General features: G+C 41.8%; 1 protein-coding gene across 1 annotated transcript in view; it reads right to left on the bottom strand.

Annotated features, from left to right (window-relative positions):
• The window catches only part of MDN1 (midasin AAA ATPase 1), a 152,975-nt gene that overhangs the window by 42,006 nt on the left and 88,621 nt on the right, over window positions 1-22,348 (bottom strand). The window contains exons 51-65 of the mRNA XM_054722522.1: window positions 21,510-21,642; window positions 20,337-20,452; window positions 18,762-18,895; window positions 15,618-15,775; window positions 15,285-15,405; window positions 14,716-14,926; window positions 14,128-14,359; window positions 13,667-13,793; window positions 10,414-10,584; window positions 7,007-7,221; window positions 6,269-6,656; window positions 5,406-5,515; window positions 4,063-4,768; window positions 2,387-2,548; window positions 1,629-1,899 (exon numbers count right to left, since the gene is read on the bottom strand). Coding sequence (XP_054578497.1) covers window positions 1,629-1,899; window positions 2,387-2,548; window positions 4,063-4,768; window positions 5,406-5,515; window positions 6,269-6,656; window positions 7,007-7,221; window positions 10,414-10,584; window positions 13,667-13,793; window positions 14,128-14,359; window positions 14,716-14,926; window positions 15,285-15,405; window positions 15,618-15,775; window positions 18,762-18,895; window positions 20,337-20,452; window positions 21,510-21,642 — 3,255 coding nt within the window. The remainder of the gene's footprint in view (window positions 1-1,628; window positions 1,900-2,386; window positions 2,549-4,062; window positions 4,769-5,405; window positions 5,516-6,268; window positions 6,657-7,006; window positions 7,222-10,413; window positions 10,585-13,666; window positions 13,794-14,127; window positions 14,360-14,715; window positions 14,927-15,284; window positions 15,406-15,617; window positions 15,776-18,761; window positions 18,896-20,336; window positions 20,453-21,509; window positions 21,643-22,348) is intronic.

Raw genomic sequence — 22,348 nt, forward strand, 5'->3', positions numbered from 1 at the left:
ACTGTGACCTACTACTGCTGCAGTCACGAAACTATGCCAAGTTCCCAGGTTATATCCGAAAAACTTGGATATGACCTAAGTGAATCAAGAGGGTAGTACAGAGTCTGGCTTGATGGATTCAGATTCAGAGTTTCTGTTGCTGTTCTCAGTAGGTAGAAATGAAATTTAAGGCCTCCTTCCTATTTGCATGGAATTAACTCATGAGGTCATAGAGAAAACTGCATCAAACCATAGTCAGTGAGATTAATTTCTGAGTTCCCAGGAATACATATCATTTGGAAAGCACTGAAGCTGTTAGAGGAAATAATGCGGAAGAACTAGACCATTTAAGTTAAGTCCACACCCTTATTTTGTTAATCCCTTAACCCCAAAGCATTCAAGCGATGAAAATCCATCTTTATCACAGAATTTTAAACCCATTTTTTTGAATCAGCTTAAGTCTTTTAAACTAAGAAAATTCCATTAATAATAAAAATAATCTAGTTTTTTGAGAAAACTCTATACTCTTCTCCACAGTGGCTGCACCAGTCTGCAATTCCACCAGCAGTGCAGGAGGGTTCCTTTTTCTCTACACGCTCGCCAGCACTTGACATTTGTTGATTTGTTGATGATAGCCATTCTGACAGGTGTGAGATGGTACATCACTGTCATTTTGATTTGCATCTCTCAGATGATTAGTGACTTTGAGCATGTTTTCATGTCTCTTGGCCTTCTTAGTTTCCATTGCCCTAGGAGCAGTATCAGTGAAGAAGTTCTTTTGGCATATGTCTGAGATTTTGCTGCCTGTGGATTCCTCTATTTTTATGGTTTCCCATCTTACATTTAAGCTCTTTATCCATTTTGAGTTTATTTTTGTGTATGATGTAAGATGGTGGTCTAATTTCATTTTTTTTGCATGTCCAATTTTCCCAACACCATTTATTTAAGAGACTGTCTTGAGACTCAGTGATCCCACTTCTAGGAATATATCCCAAGAAACAAGAAACACCAATCAGAAAGGATATATGCACCCCTATGTTCATAGCAGCACAATTTACAACAGCTAAGATTTGGAAATAGCCTAAATGCCCATCAGCAGATGAGTGGATTAGAAAACTGTGGTACATCTACACAATAGAATACTACACTGCTGTAAAAAGGAAGGAACTCCTACCATTTGCAACAACATGGATGGATCTGGAGAGCATTATGCTAAGCGAAATAAGTCAGTTAGAGAAAGATAAATATCACATGATCTCACTCATTTGTGGAATATAATGAACAACATAAACTGATGAACAGAAATAGATCTAGAGATAGAGAAGCATCAATCAGACCATCAAACCTCAGAGGGAGGGCAGGGGAGGGTGGGGAGGAAGGAGGAGAGATCAACCGAAGGACTTGTATACATGCATACTAGTATAAGCATAACGAATGGACACAGACACTAGGGGGGTGAGGGCACGAGCGGGGGGGTGGGGGGCCAATGAGGGGACAAGGACACATATGTAATACCTTAATCAATAAAAGAAAAAAAATTTTTTTAATCTAGGAAAAACAGGGAGGTAATGGTTTTCATTGTTCCAGAAGTAGCAATGATATCTATTCATTTCAATTTTCCAAGAATATAACAAAGTAAACCACCGTACCCATTAGGGGGTAGAAGTGTGTCACCAGAGATGCCCCGGTCTGATAGCAGGACAGAAACAGGCTGAGGTAGTGCTTTGCCTCATGCGTTGGCAGAGTCTGTTGGTACCAGAGGGACCGAGCAAAGCTGAGGCACAGCTGCTGGTGAATCAGCATCACAGCCTGCATGGAGCTTGGGGAGAGGAGGGTGGGGTCTGTGGCTGCTGCTGCTTCTTGCCCATCTGACGTTCCCTTCTCCTCTAGTGTTGGTTCTACCAAAATATCTGCGAAGTCCTGTAAATAACATTAAAGCCATTGAACTTTAAAGAAATATCAAATTCAGTTCTCATCAGACTAAAAGGAAGGGAAAAAATGGAGTGAACAATCAAGAAAATGAGGTAGCGACTTATATGCAACTAGAGGCCTGGTGTACAAAATTCGTGCACAGGTAGGGTCCCTAGGCCTGGCCAGTGATCAGGGCTGATCGGGGCCTACGGCTGCAAGCCGGGGCCTCCCTTCCCTGGCTGCTGGCTGCCAACCGGGCCTCCCTTCTCTAGCTGCTGGCTGGGGCCTTCCTTCGTTCCACACTGCCCCTGGTGGTCAGCACATGTCATAGCGAGCGATTGAACTCCTGGTTTCCCGATCTCACTCCCAAGGGGACACTTTGCATGTTAGCCTTTTATATACATAGATAAGATCTAGTAAAAAGACTGCAAAACCATTGGAAGGAAGTGTGTGTGTGTGTGTTATCAAGGGAATTCATTCCAGAACAAATCCTCACCTGATGCAGTGGGAACTGCCTTCTGAACTCCCGCTCCTCCTCCTCCTCCTCCTCGCTCAGGGCTGTCCGGGAACTCCTGCTCCTGTATCTGTACAGGCTATTCTCCTGCTCAGCCTTCTCTTGGGCAAGGCGTTCCTGCTCATCCCACTCATTGATGATTTCCTGAAAAGTCACACATTCAGAAGGAAGCTTACTTGCCTTTGCTGAGTCACTTACAATGAAAAAGCACAAGATTTACTATCTCTTCTCATGAAAACAGAATATCATGGTTAAAAAACAAATAAATGCCAACATCCAAGAAACTAATTTTCAGGGAACAGAGAGCAAAAGGCCTTTGCTTTCAAACTGTGTCTCCAGCAAGCCATTTCCTAAATCCCCTCTACTACAGCATTAACGTTTTACAGGTATAAGAACTTGCTGCAGGAAAGCTATGGGCACTTCCTGTCAGGGGTTAATGGTGCTTTGCACTAAGGACAGGCTGGGGGATGGAGGAGGGGTGTGTGTGGGGGTGTGATTCACCACCAATCAGGCAAAACTGAGTTATGCCTTATCAGACATTTCTAAATCCCCTATTACCTCTAAGATTTTAAGTCCTTAAATTGACAAAAGTATAAAATAAAGAAACCACAGAGTATTGATAAAAATTGAGGAAATAAGCATCCACCATTCAGTAAGATGATTTGTATTAGAAGCCCAAACAGTTAATCTTTGTCCCAGCAATTCTGCTGTCTAGAATTTGTATGCAAAGACCTGGTTATAAGACTATTTATAGTGTTTTGGGTTTTTCCCCCAAAATAGCAGGAAGAAGTACATAGAAATATAAATCTTCAATTAAAGGAAATTATTTAAATGACTTATATCATACCCACACAATGGAAAACTAGGCAGCAGCTGAATATGATGCAGGTAAAGAATACCATAATTATTGGAAAATAATCACAAAATGCTATTAGGTTTTTTAAAGCAAGTCATAAAACAGAATGGACTTTATTATTGGTTTGTAGTACTCTAGTGATTAAAGGACTGATCTCAGGCACCATGGAGGGGATGGAATTGTTTTCGACCAGAGTACATTTTTATCAGTTAAATATTGGGTCACTATGCTAAGATTTTTATTTTTAAAAAGGTTCTATTACTAACCAAAAACTGTAAACCACTGGGACGAATGACTTAAAATAAAATTAGAATATCATAGACATACATATGCATAGACACAAATAAGCAAGCCTAGAATGGGATACACCAACATGTTAACAGAGTTTGGTAAATTCTAATAATTTTTGCTAATATTTATACTATTTTAACTGTCTAAAATGAGAACAAGTTGCTTTTGTTGGTAAGGGAAAAAACAGATGTTATTTTATTCATAGTAATAAAAAATTATATGACAAAAACTACCATAAAGTCAAAAGAAAACCAACAAACTCTTTGCAGTGTGTAACACAGATAAAGGGCTAATATCACTATTTTTTTTAATCTCTTAAAAACTGAGGAACAAAGGCCCCCAAGCCCGACCGTTAAATAGGAAATGAAAGAAACAACAGTAGACCCCTCTCAGTAATCACAGTCTCTATGTACACTGACACTGCTAATGTCCTGCAGGCGCCCCCAGCTTGTGCTCCCAGCTCCCCTTGAGGAGGAGAGGTCGGGGCAGGCCCCCACTGGGACAGGCTTACCTGGCACACGTGTCTGAAGAGCTGCAGGGCCCTCTGGTCCAGCTCTCCCTTGCACAGCACATGGGAGCGCAGGTAAAGAAGGGCGTTCAGCAGTAGCTGTTCTCGGGTAGGGCAGGGTCTCTGGCTCTTGCCTTCCAGCTCCTTTCCTCCCGAGCGCTTGAGGGTCAACTTCCCAAGGCCTCGCAGAACCTCCTCTGACTTGACTGAGCACAAAGCATCTGCATGAGCATAGTAAGTGGGGAAGGTGGGGCTCACCGATGGGAAAGCCAACAGGGATGCGACCAGAGTGTCCAGCCTGTCTGCACAGACCACGCTGCTGTGGAGTGAGGAGTGGACCTCGGATGCCACCAGCCTCATGCCATGCTGCATCTGCAAGATGGATGCCTGCAGTGGGGTCACAGAGTCTGGATACAGGGCATACTCCTCGGCCAGCCGCCTCCTGAACTGGTGGTGCGACTGCTGCCAGGAGGCTTCCTCCTTCAGAAGGTTCTGGGCCACCTGAGCAGACCGAAGCCCATCCATCTGCAGGGCCTGCAGGAGCCGTGTGAGCAGATCCTGAACGGCCGGGGCCTTGGCGATGCTGGAGATGTAGTGGTGGATCTCCTGCACCAGGGACTCATATGCAGGCAGCTGGGGTCTGAAGGCCTGCTTCTTCGACAGGCTGCATATTAAATTCTCCAGCTGATCAATTCTTTGGTAAAGCAACCTAAAGGCAAAATAATATAAAAAGAAGAGCAAGAAATCTAGACTGAGCTGGCAGGAAAATAGAATGAAGACATTTCTGCTACTAAGGAATAATATGATGATAATATTAACAATTATAATAAAATGAATAATATAGAAAGCAGTTACTATGTGCCACACATCATGTTAACTCAGCAATTTAGATGCATATCTCATCACAACTCACTGAAGTGAGTACTATTATCCTTCTTTTACAGATATGGATATTGAAGCTTAAAGGTATTAAGTGGCCTACTCAAAGTCCAAAGTCAAAGGCAGATGGAGTTCTGAGAGGAACTCAGAACCCACTTCACCATACAGTATTTCCTAAGGCAATAGATCCACACAGTGGACCTCATCACACACAACTTCTTCCATGCTGAGAATAAGTTCTGGTTTCAACCCACTTGGCCCCATGTGAATCCGGCCCCACCTTTCACAGAGCATAACTTTTCCTGACTATAACCATGGCTTTGGGATCTAATTGCTAATGTGGTTCAGAGATGTATATCATCACCTCTGCTAACACTGTGATTACATTACAAAGGTCAACCTCAAAATGCTTTTTTTAAAAGGAGAGACTATAATCTCCAACACAAATAACCACTCTGCTGTGTTACCTGATATGAGGATGAGAGTAATTGATAATGACTTCATCTTCCAGGTCTCTTCCAGTCTGTAGCTGGGACGAGAGGTTTCGGGTCTTCCACTCGCACTGCAGCTGGTATAACTAATTGAAAGGAAGAAGCTGGTCTGCTATGCCCAGCTCAGACCTTGCCCAAGAGGACAATGCCCTGGGGGAGGGTAGAGCACTGGACAAAGAGAACCTGGGCTCCTGAATGACCCGAGGGCTGGCTCAGGTAGGTCCCTCAAGTGATTAGGTAAAAGAAACAATCTTATTTTCAACACTGAACTTCTGGGACTCTGCTATAGTAACTTAGCCTTCACCCCAATTAACATAATTTTCCTTCAAAATACAGAACTACTATCTCACTATCTTCATGTAGGCAGTTCCTGGTTTGGTTCAAATAGAAAGGGTACCCATAAGATCTGAATGTACTGGATTCTGGACTTTTCAATACCGAACAAAAGTTCAAAACCCATAGACTATACTCTGTGAAGTACTTTCCAAATCAAACATCCAAAACTTAGTTCCAGGACAGGGCGTCTGGACAGTGATGGCTCCCAGCACTTCTCTGCCAGTGCCTCAGGTGTTCTGCTGTCGTGCCCTCTACCCACTGCAGCCTATTGCCAGACACAGCAGCACCTTAGGAAGGGCCCCTCTCCCAGGGCCTGAGCCCACTCAGAGGAACTCCCAGAGGGAAAAAGCAGTCTTTACAACACAATCCTGGGAAGTCACAGGGCATCTTATGCAAAATTGTCCCTTTAATGGTCTGCACCCAAACGGGAGTAAGAGGGTTAACACACTAAGTAAATCCAGCCTGTCAGGATGGAGCGCATGCCCCAAGTCTTGTCTCCATACCTCTTCCTTGGCGTATCTGAGCTTGTATTCCCTCTTCACTGCAGGGTCGAAGCGTGCCTGGGGAAGCCATGTCTGAATCTGGAGCAGGCCGAGGCTCACCCAGAGGCTCCCACGCCGGGCTGGCTCAGGTAGGTCCCGCTTACCCTCCCCTTCCCCGAACAAGAGGCGTAGGGAGGTAAGCAAGAGGCACAACAGGTCTTTGGGCAGCACCTCCTGCCCGGCCATGTCCCCAAGAGTCTGGCCCACGTGCTGAAAAGCCTGGCTGTCACCACACAGCAGCTGCTCGCAGCTGTGCATGTACTCCTGCCGTAGGGTTTCGGGGAGCAGCTCAGCCAGGCCTGCCAGGTGCCGGCACAGCACCAACCCCTGGAGCCGGGAATCCGTGCGTCTGAGGGGATAAGGAAGCACTTAAGTATTTGCATTGCATCAAACAGCATTCCTTTCTCACACTATGACATGAAAGACTACACTCCAATACTAGGTGAGTTTTCATTTTCATGTAATCTACAGTTTCCTAAGCATTACTCTCTTGATCATGACATGCTTAAAATAGACTGAGCAGCTGGCCAGTTCACAGTAGCCTGTGATGGGCTAAAAACCTGCTGATCCAGCCAGAAAACACCCTGGCCTTCTCCTACCAGAACTAGCCACCAGAGAAGCAATTTCTGACTGAGGTCCCTGCTGTATGCTCTGGAGAAACAAAAGGAGCTTTACAGCCTGCCCAGGGGGAGGGAATACCTGAACTCTGCTACTGAAGGGACAGCCATGTTGGTCCAAAGCACTGAGCCGATGTCCCGGAGCTGCTGGGCTCTTTCAACCCACTCTCCCAGGGTGACATGCGAGGAGGATAGGATGGGGAGGCCGCTCACATCCCAGGAACTTGCTCTGCAGCTGCTGGTCAAGACTTCGAAGCAGCACTTGGAGAACATGGCTCTACTGAGACTGCCGGGGCCCTAATGGATAGAGTTAAAGTCACTTTAGAAATTAATTAAAAAGATTTCAACAAGTAGTACTGGCACCTTAGAGGAAAGAAAAAGAATAAGGACAAGAGGTTCAGGTTGCTAGGACCAGGAGGACTAAATGGTATCAGGTGTTAGCAGGTCTTAAAGGAATGTCGGCTCTATTCTCCAGGAATGAGGAGCAATGAGTACATCATTATTGCGAGGAAAACTCCTCAATCCTGGACGTTAGGAAGGCCATTCTTGCAGTACAGCTTGGAACACACTGCAGAAAGGTGAGATTCAGAGGCAGAGACAAGAACCAGAAGACAAATGTAAGAGTCAGGGACAAAGTGTGCCAAGCTGTGCTCTCTGAACTGTTCATCTGGGACACAGAAGTAGCTGTCCACAGTAAAGCTGGTCAAACACATGTAATAGGAAACTCTACACAACTCTCGGGGACCCATAATGTTTATCACCTAAGAGCTTTGAGAGATATTTTTCAATAAAAGAATCAGTTTTGATAAAGTAACAGAACAGAAAAGACTCCAAAAGTAAATTCTTGAACATTTATGGGAAAATAAAATATATAAGCGAGGTGGCATTTCAAATGAGAGTGAAAGGATTAATTAGTCAAAAATGGAGCTGTTATACAGCATTCGCATACGCTGTTTGCAAAAAATAAAAAATGTGTAAGTCTACCTCAAAAAACAAGATATCCAGATAAACTTGATTTAAATACAAAAGAAATTATGGGCGAATAGTTTAATTCTAGGTATAGTGAAGAAAGACTTTTTAAAAAGAGCATGACACCTGCCATATACAGATGATGAATCACAGAATTGTACACTTGAAATCTATACAATTTTATTAATCAATGTTACCCCAATAAATTTAATTTAAAAATAATGACAAAATAAAAAATGAATAAATAAAAAACATGGTACCAAAGCCAGAAAGCAGAAAGGGATAAGCATATTTAAAAAGAAGACATTAAGCCCAGCCGTCATGGCTCAGTAGTTGAGCATCAACCTAGGAACCAAGAGGTCACAGTTTGATTCTAGGTCACGGCACATGCCCAGGTTGTGGGCTCGATTTCCAGTAGGGGGTGAGTAGGCAGTAGCTGATCAATGATGTTTCTCTCTCATCGATGTCTCTCTCGAGCCCTCTCCCTTCCTCTACCTCTAAAAAATGAATAAAAACATATAAAAATAAGACATTAAAAAACTTGAGAGACAAGAAAACAATAGAAATACATTTCCAAACATTGTTAGGAAAATGTTTAATAACCATATGTAAAGAGATATCCAGCCTGACTGGCATGGCTCAGTGGTTGAGCAGCAATCTATGAACCAGGTCATGTTTGATCCCCATTAGGGTACATGCCTGGGTTGTGGGCTCCATCCCCAGTGTGGGGTGTGTAGGAGGCACCTGATCTATGATTCTCTCTCATCATTAACGTTTCTCTCTCTCTCCATCTCCCTTTCTCTCTGAAATCAATACAAATATTTATTTTTAAAAAAGAGATATCCAATAATAAAATGTCAAACCCAATTTTTTAAACAAAATGGGCAATGAACATGAATGATCAATATACATACACAATCATGTTCAATCTCAAGAAATAATCAAGGGAGTATGGATTAAAATGAGATTTTAAAAATTGTCTAATTAAATGTTGATAACACCAGTGTGGCAATGTGATGGAGAAACAGGCCCTCATGTATATAATAAAGGAAACTGTGCTCTAGTCCCAAGTCCTCCTGTGGTTGTCCAAAGCTTCATGATCTCCCTTTTTACTGGCTCCTAGAATGTTTAAAAAGTAAAACAAAAACCACCTGACATTCTGGTAATAGCTATAAATTTCTTTAACTGTGCATACTTTAATCAAGGGTTAAATTCCAGTTCTTATATCCACAGAAATACTCAAAGGGACAAAAACTTATGCAAGGGGAATTGATACAGTATGCTTATTACAGGAAAGGGAGGAAATACAGACAAGAAACCTCAAAACCTGTGATTAAATAAATTCCAGCACATTTGAAGGATGGAATACCTTAAAAAGAATAAGCTGGAACCACATAAACTGATGAACAAAAATAAATATAGAGACACAGAAGCATCGAACAGACCAACAAACCTCAAAGGGAAGATAGGGAATGGGGGAGGGGGGACGGGCGGAGGAGATAAACCAAAGGATTTGCATGTATGCATGTAAACATAACCAATGGACATACACAGTAGGGGGGTGAGGGCATGTGCTGGGGGGCGGAAGAGGGCGGGAGAGGTCAATGGCAGAATAAAGGAGACATATGTAATACTTTCAACAATAAAGAATTTAAATTAAGAAAAAGAATAAGATGGAATGACAGGTACAGGTTTCCATAATGTATTATGTAAACAAAAAATGATCTTATTTTTGTTGACGTATATATTTAATATAAAATATAGGTAAACAAGATAGAGCAAAGCCCTGGATGGTGTAGCTCAGTTGGTTGAGCATCATCCCATGCACGAAAAAACCCAGGTTTGATTCCCAGTCAGGGCACATGCCCTGGGTTGCAGGTTTGATCCCTGACAGGGGGTGTGCAGGAGGCAGCCAATTGATGTTTCTCTCTCCCCCTCTCTCTCTAAAAGCAATAAAAACATATTTAACAAAAGAAAATATACAGAGCAAAGAGTGATTATTTCTACTGAATTCTACTATACATGCATATACACACACATGAACAGAATAAACTGGTGAACTTAATAGAATCAGGCATAGAATGGGAGTGGATTGATAATTCTCAGGGGAAAGGGGTGTCTGTGTGGGGAGTATGGAAGAGACTGGACAAAAATCATACACCTATGGATAAGGACAGCGGGGGGGGGAGGTAAGGGAAGAGGGGGGGTAGGAACTGGGTGGTGGGGAGATATGTGGGAAAAAGGAGAAACAATTGTAATCTGAACAATAAAGATTCATTAAAAAAAAAAAGAAATAAAATAAAATACTTTTTTAAGGAACCTTTTTTTAATTCAGAACTTCCCAAATCATTTAAAACAGAATTATCTTCTTTAAAAGTACACTTATAAATATCCTGTAGAAAAAAGAGTACTACAATTACTTAGTCACTGCTTTATGCTAGCAATAAGTATTTATTACTAGATCTATTGCAAACTCTTTTCCACTATCATCAAACATTTTTATGTTTTATGCCAACAAACCTTCAGTGTGGAGTCCAAAAGGGACTTGGGCCTCTCCCTCTGCTGCGCAACAGTCAGAGGGCTCCACGTGAGCCAGTACTCTGGATTTGTGGTCACAGTACTGCTCCAGAAAGACATAAATGTGGAATTAAATAAGCCGGACCACAAAGAGATAATTTCTTCTGTAGACACCTAGAGATAAAGAATAATTAGATAAGCGAATATCTGAGAATGATTTCATAAATCAAGTTATATGACCTCTATCTAATAAGATCCATTTAAAATTAATATGGGTTTAAAGATATTAATCCTGATATTCCTAATTTTCTGCCATCCTGGTGATCCTGGTAAAGTCACTGATCCTGATTATATATATACTAGAGGCCCGGTGCACGAAATTCGTGCACAGAAGGGGGGTTGTCCCTCAGCCCAGCCTGTACCCTCTCCAATATGGGACCCCTCGAGGGATGTCTGACTGCCCATTTAGGCCCGATCCCGGTGGGCAGTCGGATCCCTAAACGGGCAGTCGGACATCCCTCTCACAATCCAGGACTGCTGGCTCCCAACTGCTTGCCTGCTTGCCTTCCTGATTGCCCCTAACCGCTTCTGCCTGCCAGCCTGATCACCCCCTAACCACTCTGCTGCCAGCCTGTTTTCCCCCAACTTCCCTCCTCTGCCAGCCTGGTCACCCCTAACTGCCCTTCTCCTGCAGGGTTGATCACCTCCAACTACCCTCCCTTGCAGGCCTGGTCCCTCTCAACTGCCCTCCCTTGCAGGCCGGGTGCCTCCCAACTGCCCTCTCCTGCTGGCCATCTTGTGGTGGCCATCTTGTGTCCACATGGGGGAAGGATCTTTGACCACATGGGGGCAGCTATATTGTGTGTTGCAGTGATGATCAATCTGCATATTACTCTTTTATTAGATAGGATAGAGGCCTGGTACAGGGGTGGGGTCCAGCTGGTTTGCCCTGAAAGGTGTCCCTGATCAGGGTGGGGTTCCCTTGGGGTGTGGGGCAGCCTGAGCGAGGGGCCTGTGGTGGTTTGCAGGCCGGCCACGCCCCCTAGCAACCCAAGCGGAGGCCCTGGTATCTGGAATTTATTTTCCTTCTACAATTGAAACTTTGTAGCCTGGAGCAGAGCCAAGCCTGGGGCTCCCTCCGAGGCCGGCAGCCATTTGTGTTGGGGTTATAATTGAAACTTTGTTGCCTTAAGCGGGTGGGCCCGGCCAGGGTGTGCGGAAAGCTTTGCTTCCCCTGTTGCCGGCGGCAACCCTGGCCTGCTCTCTCAAGCTCCATTCTGCCGCCATTTGTTTGAATTAGTTTACCTTCTATAATTGAAACTTTGTAGCTTGAGTGGAGGCTTAGGCCTGGCAAGGGCAGGCAGAAAGCTTGGCTTCCTCTGTTACCTAGGAAACCTTGCTCTCTGTGGCTGTAGCCATCTTGGTTTGGGTTAATTTGCATACTCGCTGATTGGATGGTGGGCGTGGCTTGTGGGTGTGTCGGAGGTATGGTCAATTTGCATATTTTTCTATTATTAGATAGGATATTTTTTTAATTCTCACTTGTGGATATGTTTTTTCACTGACCGAAGAGAGAAAAAAAAGGGAGAGAGAGAGAGAAACACTGATGTGAGAGAGAAACATCAATCAGTTGCCTCACACATTGAACCTGCAACCGAGGTAAATGTCCTTTACCCTTGACACTTTGGTGCACAGGCCGATGCTCTAACCACTGACCCATACCAGCCAGGGCTACTCAGATTGGCCTATGTAATAAAAGGCTAATATGCAAATAAACCGAAAGGTAGAACAACCAGAACAACCGGTTGCTATGATTTGCGCTAACCACCAGGGGGCATGTGCGGAACCTGGCGGGCATTGGTCACAGCAGGATGGTGCATCAAGTGAGCGGGGCGGGGGCACCAGACCAAGGCAGGGCGCCGGTTGCTGTCATGGGGGAAAGCCTCTGGTGGTTACTGAAAATTCTTTGCTCTCACAAGCCGCGGTCCCCCACCACGCTCTCACCCGCAGCCGGTGCCAGATCCGCTGCTTGCACCCACTGCCAGCACCAGCCCCACTCGCACCTGCAGCTGGCACTGGAGCCGCAACTCGCACCCGCTGCCAGTGCCCAGTGCCAGTCCCGATCACTTGGCGCCATCAGTGGGTATGAGTGGCAGCTGCTAGCCCTGATCACCCCTGAGGGCTTCTCCACCTCCCCCTGCTCCTGAGGGGTGATCAGGGCAGCAGCTGCCACTCGCACCCACTGTTGACGATGGCCCCACTCACACCCACTGCTGGTGCTGGCCCCAATCACTCCCCGCTGTCAGTGGGTGCGAGTGGGGCTGGCGCCGTCAGTGTGTGGGAGCGGAGCTGCCGGCAGACAGGGGGCCAGGGGCCAGGGGCCAGGGGCCATGGTGGGAGGGACTAGGCGGGGGCGCGGAGGATGGGCCGAGACCCATCCCTGTGCCTACTGCAGCCTCGGGGCCCACAGTTCCTTTCAAGGTACACAAATTCGTGCACTGGGCCCCTAGTAATTTATAAAACTAAGAAGAGCATTGGCCAGTGTTGCTCAGTGGTTAAATGGTCATCTGTGTACCAAAGTGTCGCAGGTTCAATTTCCAATCAGGGCACATACCCAGGTTGCAGGCTTAATCCCTGTTGGGGGCATGTGTATAAAGCAACCAATTGATGTTTCTCACATCAATGTTTCTCTCTCTCTCTTTCCCTTCTTCTCTCTCTAGAATCAATGAAAAACATATCCTCAGGTGAGAGTTAAAAACAAACAAAAACTAAGAAGAGATTTGCTTTGTAAGGTTGCATGAAAAAATATAAGTAAAATAAATTAAACAATTATAATTGATTCCCAACAGCAAAACAGATAAATAAAACATTATTTAAAAAATTAGATTGTACTAATGAAGTTGTATTAACTACAGTTTACCATTTTTCACATTCAATAGTTACTCTTGGGGAAAGAGTAAAACCCACTCTCACAATGTATTTTTGAGAAACCAAATAAAAATAAGCAAATATTTTATCCTCTTTTAACTGGAAAATGGAATAGGATGATTCTGCAATTAGAGCTGAGAAATATCCAGGTAATTACTGCAAAAGAACATTAAAAATTCTCCCTCTTGAAGTTAACTCAGGTAAGAATGGAGTTTGCAATATGTAATTTTGAGATTAAATAAAATGTTCTGCAACTAGTCTGTCATAGAAAAATCTAATCAGCTCATAGTGTAAAGGAGGTTTATTTCTTTTTAATTTTGGTTTTTACCTGCTGATGATGCAGTAAGGACCAAAGGTCTCGAAGTTCTTGAGGAGCGACTGGTGTGTGCTTAAGACAAAATGTGATATGATGACTTATTTCCTCATCTATCTGGGGTTGCTGATTTTTACTGGACCTGTTCCAAAAATAAAGGAGAGAGGGTAGGCTGTGAACTATCGATGAATGGCTAGAAAACTGCTATGTACAGAAATATGAAAAACACTTCACTTAGAATACATTTACTTAAAAAACAAGCAAACAATACTACTGGAAAAATAGCCAACAACTTTTAAAGGTAGAGTGAAGATAAGCAAGAATCTTCAAGAAGTTGTGGTTTTCTAAATTGGCAACTGACCTCCCTCTGCTTCGCCAACTACTCCCCCTCAAGACAAGTCTGTGCTTTGAGTCACATGTAGGACACACAGATTAACCTAACAAGAAAAGAAGTTCCCCCAAGGAAAATGGCTTACCTTCTCAGACAAGCCTGTGTCATAAAATCAGCTGTCACTTTGTACTGCCAAAGCACAGCCAGATACTCCATTGCAGGCCATAACTGAACACTCCTGGTGAGTTGAATTAAGGAGGTAAAGTCTGGCTGAGATGGGGTGGAAGCGTCATTGGGCTTGCGCTCCAGAAAACCAAGTGAAATTCCTTTGGCTTTTACTTCTAAACACTGAGCATTCACAAGATTCTTCAATTCATCTGGACAAAAGGACACATGTGGCATCATTGTACAGCAGTCAATCGTACAGGATCAGATTCCCAACATCCAGTAATATTACTGTGAGCTTAACCAAACTGCAGCTTAACCTGAGCTTGAGTGCTGTATCTGTGAAATGTTATTAATACCTGCAGAAGTCTAATGACAGAATTAAACAATGTATATAAAGTTTAGCTCTACGCCTGACACTTATTTAATGGTAGTTATAGTATACCAATGGGGGCGGGGGGAAGAAAAAGAAAAAAATCTAAGGGGAAAACTTAGAACTTATTGGCTGCAGGGTGGCAGACACACTCTTAGAGTATCTGTCAGCAGGCCATATTGCAGAGTATGTTACCTGGGTTGATATCTTCCAGAATATTAGCTCTGAGGACCAACCCCCAGGCGTGTAGAAGACTTTTCTTTAATGTCCATTCAGAAGCAACCACTTGGAGCCGACTGATGTCTTCCAGCCATCCACTTTCCCCCACTGCAGCCATCCGCTCCCTGATGGCAAGGGCTTTGTTAAGAGTTTTCAGTTGTGAAAAACACTCCACCACCAGCTTCTCCTGAAACAATAAAACCCAGGGGAGCCTACTATAGAGAAGAAATGTGGTTCTTTTAAGCAGCCTATTCATGTCTGAGAAAAGATTCAAACAATTCCCACACTGCTAGAAAATATACGGTTTGCTTGTTCTGATGCTCTCAGAAGATTTTACTGTAATAAAGTTACTACCTAGCCTCAGTAGTCCCAAGAGTAAGTAAAAGGATAACCTTTAACAAATCAGTTAATAGTATTCATTGGCTACTTAACACTTAAGGTAAGCTTTGCAGGCAAGGAGGAATCCAACTGAATGACAGTTTCACATTCCAGAAGAACTTCAGAAGAGGTCAAACCTTTGATTATTACATGATCCCAAGGTTTACCTTAAAAGGAAAGGGTCGTCCCAGGAACTTCTGCAACTTCTTTATACCAGTGAAGCCACCAGTTGGGCTCCCCAAGCAATTCTGAATATGCTCTGAGACAGTCTGGACCTCTTTGTAATATCTTTAGAGAAGGAGAAAAAGGGCAGAGGGGAAGTAAGGAAAGGGGAACATGCTAGACAATAAGAGACATCATTTACATTTTATATCTGATTTACATTCACTAGTAGACCAAGGGAATAATCCAAAGAAAAAAGTTTAAATTCCAAGCCATCTTCTCTTTAAAATCATCAATACTGTAGATATTGACATTATTACTCTAAACATGAGTCTTACTTGTCTTCATGGTTCATCAGGAGTTTGGGAATCTGACGGACCAAATGTTTTAAAACCCAGTGCCAGTGAAGAGCAAGCAAGGCCAGCCCTGGGGCATCCACTTTCACTGTGTCAGCCACAGTCCAAAACCGGTCCCGCCACCGCAGAGAAGCCAAGATCTAAAAACAAAGGAAACCAAAACTGCTCACAAACTTCTCCCAGAAAAGACAGAAGACATAGACTTCAATTACTAACCAATACTCAACACGCACACATGAAAGGTCTAATATTCCAATGGAATGTTTTTAGGGACATTAAGGCAGAGAAGGCAAAAAATCTTTCCTCCTAGTACTTAAAAGTTCAGAGCTATTACATTAGAGAAAACAGAATTACTGGGTCTTATGGCTAAGTGCATAGGTAATTTTATAAGAAACCACCAACTTGTCTTAAAAAGCAGCTGCACTAATTTTGTCTTCCAACCAACAGTATAGACGAGTCCAAGTTGTTCCACTTCCTTGCTAATATTTGCTGCTGTTAGTGATTATAACTTTAGCCATTTTGGTGTGTGACACCTCACTATGGTTTCAATTTCCATTTCCTTGATAACTAATGATCTTGCAATTTTGCAAGTTCTTACTAGGCATTCTTATTATCTCTGAGAAACATCTATTAAAAAAAAATCTCATTTCGTAATTGGGCTGTCTTATTACTTTGTTTATATAATTTATGTATGATTTTTTAACACTTGCTCCCAGTGTTTCCATTTTCTTAAAGTTGTCTATTAAGAACAGAAGTGTTTGATTTTGATGAAACTTTTATAAACAATCTTCCAAAATCTTTCCCTATCCTCAGTTATGAAGATTTTCTCCTATGTTTTCTTTTAGACAGTTCATAGTTTTGGCTTTAATATTAGGCTATGGTCCATTTTGAAGTAACTTTCAATATAATGTAAGATAGGGATAAAGGCTCATTTTTACTTTATTATATGAACATGTAGTTGTTCCATTTGTAGAATAGACTTTTTCTCCAGTAAATGACCTTTGCACATCTGGCAAAAACAGTAACAAAATCAACTGACCATGCTAGCCAGTTGCTAAGTGGTTAGAGTTGTCAGCCTGTGGCCCGTGGACTGAAGGGTCATGGGTTTGATTCCAGTCAAGGACACATACTTCAGTTGCAGGCTCGATCCTCGGCCCCAGTCGGGGCACATGCAGGAGGCAATCAATCAATGTCTCTCTCTCACATCTATGTTTCTCTCTCTCTCTCTCTGCATGTGTATGTCTCTCCCTCTTCCTTCCACTCTCTCTAAAAATCAATGGGAAAAATATCCTCAGGATTAACCCCCTCCCCCTCAAAAAAACAAATATCAACTGACCACATATGTTAGGGTCCATTTCTGATAATACCCACTGTTTTCATTTATGTAGCTCTGAATGCAAATTAGGTAAATGTGAGTCCCAAACACTGCTCTTGCAAAAATGTATTTTTATAGCAAGTAGTCTCAAGATTAGTGATTCCTTTCACGGTTTCCATGAAGTTAAAGCTATGTTAACAATAATATCGCATTACTTGCCTCTTTCCCATGTTGACATTTATACTAATGGTACCAAAAAAAAAAAAAAAGATAACAAACAAACTGTGACTGGGTAGTTGGCAAACACTGTATTGGAAATGAATAAAGTGAATCTGTCAGGTCATGAAAAACAATTTGGAGTATATGCTGCCAGTGGTAAAATTTAAGCTTTTAAGCAAAACCTAAAACTTTGAAAAACTAAGACCTTAACAACTTCCTAATGTTAAAAGATTTTTCCGATGAGGTTTGCAGTCATTTTTTTTTATGACTGTGACTTTATTTATATTGAAGAATGAAAATATGTCAGCATTTGGAAGATCTGATAACTCAGTGAACAATATTTTCCAAATTACCAATATATCAGCTATAAATGCACACAAGGGTAAAAGTCTATCCAAAGTGCAAGCTAGACCAATGGATTTTAATGTATAACAAGCTTAGTGACATTTTTTTGGATTCCATATTACAAGTAACCTTTATAAAACCACCACCTGTCAAGTTGTGGTATAGTATCAAAGAAAAATATTCACAATTATATGAAATGTCTATTTAGATAATCCTCCTTTTTCTAACCTCATAACTATGAATAGAGGCCAGTTTTTCAACCCAAACAAATATATTGCAAAAAAATGAATGCAGAAGCAGATGTGAGAATCCAGCTTTCTTCAGTAAAGCCAGAAATTAAAAAGACATACAGAAATGTAAAACAATATCACTCTTTCTCATTAATTTTTGTTTTGGAAGAGTTGATTTTTCATTTAAAATGTTATTCATGTTAACATGAAATGGATCTGTTACTGTGTTTTTAAACAGATAAATAACTATTTTTTTTATATTTCTCAGATTTATATCTTAATTTAATAAATACTGATGTAACCATATAAACAAAAGTTCTTTTGGACCTTTAGTAACTTTTAAGACCATAAAGGAGTCTTGAGACCAAAGGGTTTAAGATCTGCTATTCTAGTTTAATGGAATTACTAGAATAATCCAGATTCAAAAATCAATTAAATCCACATGTGACAGTGATGTTTAGAAGGCTTAATTAAAATGAAACTAAAAACTCCAAAGTCCAGCAACATATACATTGATAAATAAGTTCTAATACATGCATTCAATGGAATTACTAGGCAATCTTAATGAACTCTTGATACACCAAACAATATGGATGCATCTCAAAATAACTATTTTGAATGAAAGTCATCAGGAAAAAAAAAAAAGAGTATGTACTGCATAATTTCATTTATAGAAAATGCTATATATACCTAGTTGGGGTGGGGGCATGGGACAGAAACGGAACACAAAAGAACATGAGGGAAGTTTGAGGGTAATGGATATATGTTCACTATCTTGATTGCGGTAAGGGACTCATAGGTATATACATATATAATGGAACACTTTAAATACGTGCCATTTGTTGTATGTCAATTATACCCCAATAAAGCTTTAAAATGTGTGTATGTTTTAAAGTGTTAAGAACAATTAAATTTCTAAAATAATATTTGACATAACAATGAAGTTAGTCTCATTCCTAAGAATCTTTGTGCCAAGACAAATGTTGTTAGAATAAAAATAGGTACATTTTTCCTTACCTCATTGACACTGGCATCAGACACTATTCCCTGGGAGGACTGTACCCAGAGCAGGATTAGTGCATCACAAAGTTCAAAAAAAGCAGCAAGATTGACCACAATTTCATGGGGCAGGCTCTGATAGCTCTCTGGATCTTAGAGTTGACATAAATAAAATAAAAACATCGCATCAGATTCAAATTAATCTCTGGACATTTTCAAAATCAGCTGTAATATGAAATGTAATATTATCCCCAGTACAAAGGTCAATTTTGAAACTCTTCTTTACCTACTATTACTAAACTTTGCAGATCATGAATGCATACCTATAAATGTTCACACCGTCTTAATGAAAAAAAAAATTACGGAGTAATACATATTTTAAACAAGTACTCATTTAAATACAAAAGAAAAACTAAGGCCCTAATCGGTTTGGCTCAGTGGATGGAGCATCAGCCTGCGGACTCAAGGGTCCCAGGTTCGATTCCAGTCAAGGGCATGTACCTTGGTTGCAGGCACATCCCTAGTAGGGAGTGTGCAGGAGGCAGCTGATCGATGTTTTTAACTCTCTATCCCACTCCCTTCCTCTCTGTAAAAAAATCAATAAAAATATATTTAAGAAAAAAAAAAAAGAAAAACTAAGTGTATATTTGTTTGAATGGACAGAGAGCACAGAAATAAGAAGATACAAACAAATGTACTATTAACAGTAACAGCTTTAAAAGCTGAATTCTGCAATTTTATGTTTCTACTAGAGGCCCGGTGCACGAATTCATGCACCGGGCCTCTAGTGGAAAAAAAGAGTATGTACTGCATAATTTCATTTATAGAAAATGCTATATATACCTAGTTGGGGTCCCTCAGCCTGGCCTGCAGGATTAGGCTGAAACCGGCTCTCCAACATCCCCTGAGGGGTCCTGGATTGCGAGAGGGAGCAGGCCAGGCCCAGGCACCCCATCCATGCACAATTAGGGCTGGGGAGGGACACGGGAGGTTGGCCCACCGGGGAGGGACCGCAGGAGGGCTCCAGGGCGTGTCTGGCCCATCTTGCTCCATCCTGATGGGCCAGACCCCAGCAGCAAGCTAACCTACCGGTCAGAGCATCTGCCCCTTGGTGGTCAATGCACATCATAGCGACTGGTTAACCGTTTGACTGCCCCTTGGCAGTCACTGCACGTCATAGTGATTGGCTGAGCAGCCTTAGCATATCATTAGCATATTATGCTTTGATTGGTTGAATGGACAACTGGACACTTAGCATATTAGGCTTTTATTATATAGGATTTAGTTTGAATTTTCCCCAACAAGCATGGATATCTTTTCAATTTAGATGTGACCTTGAGCATCTCTGTGCCTCCCTTTCCCCTTTCAGAACATGGGGCCTACATAGCATACAGTTGTTATAAAACATAAAGGAAACCAAGGACATATTAAAAGCAGTCTATCACTAGTACTAAGCAAGGGAACATGTTTAAAATCAGGCCAGCAAATCAAAAGGAACCAATAAAATGGCAGCAGCTAATCAATATGTCTCTTAACTTCAGCAACATTTTGCAATCAGATGTGTAACAAGAATATGAAAGGCAGTGTTCTTACCTTTATGGAATTCAAAGGACATTCTCAAGACACTATTTCTTAACTTTTTGCTACCAACAGGAGCCAGATTTGCTTCAGTAAAAATTCGTTTTTCCCGGTCAAGATATATGATTGTCCTGAAATGAGATTCAATAACATAACAAATTATTATTGATGAATAATACTTTTCAATCACATCCTTTATCTGCTGAATCCTGAGAATCCTTAAAACATCAATGTCCTTCAACCTGACATTCCTCTCCTGCCTCTACAAATTCTGGACTAGAGAAACAGGTGAAAGTGATGAAAACAAAGTTGGTGGGAGGAGGACAGATGGCTGGAAAAGGCTATGTCTAGGTACATGGCCAGGCCTCATTCTGTTGCTCTGTTATGATCCCACAAAACTGTACTGGGATCTTAAAAACTGAGCATCATAAAATTAATCTGTGGTGTTAGAAGTCACCTGGAGAGGTTGTGGGGGAGTTACTAGAGGAGGAAAAAAGGGGTTCTCTGAGGTGCTAGCACTCATCACATGCATGAGTTCACTTTGGGAAAACTCTATCAATTCCATACATACGCACTTTTCTGTAATGCGCATTATACCTCCATTACAAAATTATTTTAAAGAATGTATTGCACTGATGGCCAATTAAAAAAAACTGTTGGTCATTACATTAAAAGGTGAGGAAAGGCTAGCTTATATGCCAATTAGGTAAATTTATATGTTAGCGTGAACGTAAGCATGCAAGTGCTATGTTATGTCTCTAGCATTTGAGAAAATGAAATGATGTGACAGACAGATGACTAAGGAAAGGACATATGAGAGAACAGGTAGATGAAAATGGGAGGAGCTACAGGGAATCATACCCAGAAAATAGTACAAACATGACTATCCGATGATAAAGAATTAACCATAAAATATATCCCACCATTAATGCTAAGCTGGTGTTTCTCTTAAAGCACCCTATTTAATTATTAAGAACCTGCAAAAATTATAGGAATTTTGACATCACAGTCAGAATTACTTCTCTGAGCACAAAGGAGAAGTGGTAATAGAGGCAATCATGGCCATCACCAAGTAGGTATTAGGTTCAGAAGATTAAACAAATATAAGACAGACGGAGGAAAGGTATAATCTGAGAAGCCAGAGTGTACAGGAGGCAAACAATGCCCAGAACAGCAGGCTTCACCTACTTGTTTGCAATGGACTCTAAAAGGGCAAAGAGCTGCTCAGACTGGTCCGTTTGAGGGTCAAAGTCCATCGAACTTCGAATGATGTCCAAAGCCTGCATATTCCATCGAGGGTCCAAAGGAATCACAAATTCTTCTGGTTAATAAAACAAAACAAAAAAAGAATTTTGGCTTTAAACTCCTTGCCTGGCAAATTCCTGTTGAGAGCTTTCATTGTTTTAAGTTGACCACATTCAGTCCTGATGGGGAAGAGGTGGCACAGAGAAATGCTGGTTTCGGCAGATGATACTAGAAAAGTAGGGTTCAACAGCTTTTATGCTATTTCCTTTCTAAATGCAAAATTTCTACCAGTCCTGAAAATTCATTCCACTGTAGGATATAAAGGTAATCATTACTGGAACATAAACATTCCAACCAATGCATTCACTTGCTCAGATCCTACTACTGGTCAGAAAAATAATCCATGGGCTTAATTACCCAATCTTTTGCAATTAACCACAAGAAAACGAACTTACATGGCAGAAAATGAATGTATACCTCTCATTATTTGCTTCAATAAGAAAACAAGGTTATTTCACCTAAAAGCCATTTCTTGTTGCTGCTGACACCTCACTTGAGCTCCTTTGGCTCAAACTTGGCACTTCTCTGTCAAGCAGCAGTGATCAGTCTCTAACCCCCCGCCCTCCCCCCAGAAGTTGTGAGAACCAGAGGGAGGGACAATGCTAACATTAACTTGAAGGTGGCTGCACAAGACAGGTCAGTTCTTCAAATTTTAAAGACTTCCGCCATACAGTAGACGACAAATGCCAACTGAGTAAGGCAATCAAGGAAGAAATCCATAT

This window comes from Eptesicus fuscus, chromosome 10 (assembly GCF_027574615.1).
Source record: "Eptesicus fuscus isolate TK198812 chromosome 10, DD_ASM_mEF_20220401, whole genome shotgun sequence".
NCBI classification, from domain to species: domain Eukaryota; kingdom Metazoa; phylum Chordata; class Mammalia; order Chiroptera; family Vespertilionidae; genus Eptesicus; species Eptesicus fuscus.